At 38.0% G+C, this 4,703-nt stretch overlaps 1 protein-coding gene across 1 annotated transcript; it reads left to right on the top strand.

Annotated features, from left to right (window-relative positions):
* The first annotated feature begins 2,222 nt into the window (after positions 1–2,222).
* On the top strand, positions 2,223–4,492 carry LOC144436370 (dynein light chain Tctex-type 5-B-like). The gene is made up of 2 exons (XM_078125155.1): positions 2,223–2,799; positions 2,998–4,492. The coding sequence occupies exons 1-2, from the start codon at positions 2,436–2,438 to the stop codon at positions 3,033–3,035; spliced, it is 402 nt and encodes a 133-aa protein (XP_077981281.1). The 5' UTR covers positions 2,223–2,435; the 3' UTR covers positions 3,036–4,492.
* Positions 4,493–4,703: the final 211 nt, after the last annotated feature.

The following is a 4,703-nucleotide window of genomic DNA, read 5'->3' as shown; positions in this document are numbered from 1 at the left end:
TGTCTACAAGAGTGTTACATTCATTTCCTGGTTATTTTAAGATATCGGTTTTAGATTAACAGCAGTTTTTTTGTACATTAACTACGTGAAAGACATACGTAATCATGGGATTTTTAGTTGTGAACTATGGTTGTCTGACAGAGGTATACAATCATTGTATAACAAATAATGTTGGCTTGGAATAAAAGAAAGTAATATCTATCGTTATGGCTCCACTGACATGATAACACTAAAATGAAAACCTGGGATTGACTAATGAGTCTTTACTTAAGGTCAAACTTTACATGAATCTCTAGCCTGTTATTGTAATGTTTGGATGTAGCAATGCAAATCATTAGCATTGTAATTATCATTTACAAAGTCCCCTTTATCAAGGATGCAAAACATGGAATAAATGGACCAGGAATTATTCCAGGTACATTCCCATCTCAACAAGTAAATTGCAGCATAAAACGCAAATGCTAAGCTCTTATGGCCAGAATTCAATGTGTCACAAACAAGGATTGTATGTGTCTCAAACACCCAATTGCTAAGCTTTTATGACAAAAAGTGTACTACGTACTCTTGGGGGGAAATACTACGAAATACTGCATATCTACGTAGTACTCTCTTTCAAGAAAAAAAATCAGCGAACCCCCCCCCCCCCACACACACACACACATGCATACATACATACATACATACATACATACATACATACATACATACATACATACATACATACATACATACATACATACATACATACATACACACACACTCACATACATACATACATACATACATACATACATACATACATACATACATACATACATACATACATACACATACACACCCCTCCTTTCCCCCCTCTCTCTCTCTCTCTCTCTCTCTCTCTCTCTCTCTCTCTCTCTCTCTCTCTCTCTCTCTCTCTCTCTCTCTCTCTCTCTCTCTCTCTCTCTCTCTCTCTCTCTCTCTCTCTCTCTCTCTCTCTCTCTCTCTCTCTCTAGATTCTGAATTATATTTATAGAACTGTCTCGGCTGTCTGTCTGGGCAAACACGCTTAAGTCTACATGATGTTCAATTCTTTTCCAATTTCCTCTGATCTTCCGCCGAGAGAACCCAAACTATCTGCTAATTAGGATATTTTGTGTCTTGTGTTAGGAAAGAAAAAGACAATTTAATCATAGACCCTATGAAAAAATGAATGAATTAATAGATTTACTCATTAATACTAGTAATTAGTCCGCATGGTCATTAGATGCCAATGATTGTCAATTCACTGGTCATTACCACGGTCAAGTACAGTCGTTAATTATTTCACATGAATTAAAACATAACAAAAGCATGAAGATGTGTTGTCTAGCCTATGCAAGATACAAGGAAAAGAAGGAGTTTCCATCGACGATCGCGAGTCGATCAACACATGTACTACGGTGTGGTTGTTACAACCGTACGGTAAATGAAATCAAAGCCAAGGAAAACCACGTCTATGTGGGCCTTGTAACGTAATCAGTGCATGCATCTTGCTCGGACAACCTTATTTGGGAGATAATTGATAGTTTGCCCATTGTTTCCGACATGGAATACTAATGATATTCTGTGAAAAAGAAGAGGTTCTGTACTGTTTTGTTTTGATCACGAACAATTACATGAATTTCATGATCATATTGTAATAACTTTGGAAATGAACTCTATTTGTTTCTGCTATTGTGACTGATATCTTTGGAACTGGCCTTGAAGGCTTTTTTTTAAATTATAAATTGAGTGTCTCCTTTCTGTGTAGTCTTTGAAAACAGGGTGCACTTTAAGTTCTCCATTTTGCCGGCGGGTTCGTTAACGTAATACCAACACGCGAATACTTATGCACAAGGCAGTATTGTAATCGTAAACACTAGAGCGTTTTATACCGTGCGTAATAACAAATGCTACGTTCTTAAAAGTCAACATTTTTGTACCCCGACTTTTACACTTTAATGGTGTCAATATAGCTCAATACGACCCATTTGATTGCCTCTTGTAGTGTGTACTTTGCAGTCTGTGATTCACTGAACAAGAGGTACTAGTAACAAGCCCGAGTATTGCTCATAACATATACCAGACACTTGTCGCTATGGTTACGACGCGCTGGATGACGACATTTCCTGTGGGCGTGAATGATAAAGACAGTACAGTGTACATGCAAAACATCGATACTCCTAACATGACCTGCATTGATGACATGACACGAGATTATACAAATGAACCTTCATCCTATTGAACAAGCTCCTGGCTTTATCTTACTCTAGTATTCACTTATCAGTGAACAAAGTGCACTAGTAAAAAAATCCATCACATTTTTTATCGATTTTTTTTCTCCGTTGGAGTGCGAGCATAATATATAACTACTCACACAGGCAAGCAGTGGTGACATTCCAGCACACAGTGTAACTAGTTACGAATAACGGACGAACATGACTGCGGTTGCAAGCTCCAAGTACTCGGCATCGACACAGCGAAGCCATGCAGTTGCACGGCCACCTGTTAAATATGACAATACCTACAAGATGGAACCTGACTGCCGGTTTCCACAGCCCGAAGTGAAGAGAATCATCGTGGATGTACTTCAGTCGATGCTACAGAATGAAACGTACGAACCGGCAAAATGTCTACGTTTAACGAAACAGGTGGCAGATGTGATCAAAGACAGAGTTAAAGAACTAAGTAGTCAACGTTACAAGATTGTATGCTATGTGTACGTAGGATCGTTGGATGGTGGATCTCTTTCGTGTGTAAGCCAATGTGTCTGGAATGATCAATTTGACACCTCTGCAGAAGGTTCTTATAAAAATGGTTCCCTTTTTGGTTGTGCCGTAGTCTATGGACTCTATAGTGAATGAATTGACTCTAAAATCTTTCATCCACAGAGCCAGTATCTGGCTGTGACTACTACTTCTTTTGGACAAACTTTCCTATATTTATTTCTTGGATTAGAGACACTTATTATTGTGGTTGCTGTTAGTTGTCTTACAGAAGAGGTAACCAAGTTACTTCGTATTGACACTTCGTTCTGACACGACCAAACACCTAATACCGGTTATCTTAGCCTGGAGCGAACGCTGGAGAATACCTGTCCTTTTAACGTACAGCCAAACAAACATAACTTGAACAACTAAACTTTTTGTCTGTAGAATTTGACGCACAAAGAGACCGTGCAAAGTGCTCCTAATTGTGTTCCAAGTGACTCGGTGTTGCCACCTTTTTAGCTGTAGAACATTCATACGACAATACACCTACTGCACGGTAGCCGTAAACTAAAGCTAGCAACCACGTAATTCTCAACAGTGTATGTATCCATACAGGAAGACGAACACAAACAGAAACAGAATCGAAAACAAATTATGACGCATTCGATAACCTCTGGACAGGCCATACATTCATCACTAGTATGTCGGTATATTAGCAATTTGTTAATGTGCAAACATTAGTTTTATCGTAGAGGCGCGACCCTTTGATTGACTACAGTTGTGAGTCAATTTGTTTTAGATCAATACACGGACGGTGACAAACCAGGGCTAGATATTACTATGTTACGACTTAACACAGCGTGTGTACTCTGTGCGACTGCCACACGAATTTTGCCCGTCGAATATTTACTCAAGTTTTGTGGTGCATGTACTTCTCCGATCGACACCCGCCGAGTTGCTAGGTACAATCGATCGATTCGTCTGTCACCTCTAACCCCTTGCCCAGAGTATATACATGTATATACAAAACATACTCTGGTAGTTATAACACAGGTCACTTATTGTTAACTTTTCCCATATTTTCCTTCTTTTTGGTTTGACACTGATTTTGGAAACATCCAAGTTGTAGAAACATACCTGCCTGCGTACACGTAAGCTTAACGCTTTCGACCCAATGTCATCACCTTGAAAATGCACGGATGTGACAAAAAGTAATTACTATGTTTACATGTTGGTATGGCAACCACAGTAGCGTGATATTGAAATGTGTAACTGGGTTAATGTCCCATTTTGTCTTCAATTCGTATATTTGGGATGTATATACCTTTGAAATGGATATTTGTTGAATTATTAGCCATGACGTTTTCTTATAGTTAGTAATTGGACGACACAATAGCACTTCCCAATGTACAGCCTATACCAATGAATAGAGTCGTAGTTTCACTTCTTTTTTTTACTTGAAACGTCAAATTGGATGTATTCAGAACCAGTCATGCACATTAGAATGTCTAGATTACAATATTGTGAGAGCTGGCTGTGGCGGTCTTTTCAGGATTTTCATTTCAATTGACTTATATTACTAGTCTGCCAACTGCTAATGGTGTGGGTTTTTTTATCCACAACGGAAACATATACCAAAAACTGGTCCGTCCACCACAAATGAAATGCCAAAATTGTATATATATTCCGTCCAAATCAAGTGAAGTCTTGGAACCAGACTGGATACCGACCATGAATTTACACCAATGTGCAAACGTATTTTCACCTGATAGGCTATACTAAGTGTTGCAATATACAATATTTGTAAATAATTGTTTATTTTTGACAAAATAAAGCACTTGATAGTTTTAGTTTCAAGAATTTAATGTAATTTTGTTTTTATTAAAAAACGTGTTTTTTTAAGAAGTTTCTTAAGGATTGGTAACGTTTAAATGGCTACGTTACTTTTCAAATTGTTACAGTTTAACTTTATTGTACGTTCCAATTCTGGACTTA

Source organism: Glandiceps talaboti, chromosome 6, assembly GCF_964340395.1.
Source record: "Glandiceps talaboti chromosome 6, keGlaTala1.1, whole genome shotgun sequence".
Lineage (NCBI taxonomy): Eukaryota > Metazoa > Hemichordata > Enteropneusta > Spengelidae > Glandiceps > Glandiceps talaboti.
The sequence above is the reverse complement of the archived record's forward strand: the minus strand, read 5'-3'. Positions and strand labels throughout refer to the sequence as shown.

Excerpts from the sequence above, each read along its gene's own strand:
- LOC144436370 (XM_078125155.1), top strand. The coding sequence starts at position 2,436 with ATGACTGCGGTTGCAAGCTCCAAGTACTCGGCATCGACACAGCGAAGC. Across the intron at positions 2,800-2,997 it reads ATTTGACACCTCTGCAGAAG|AGGTAACCAAGTTACTTCGT; the intron begins GTTCTTATAAAA and ends GTCTTACAGAAG.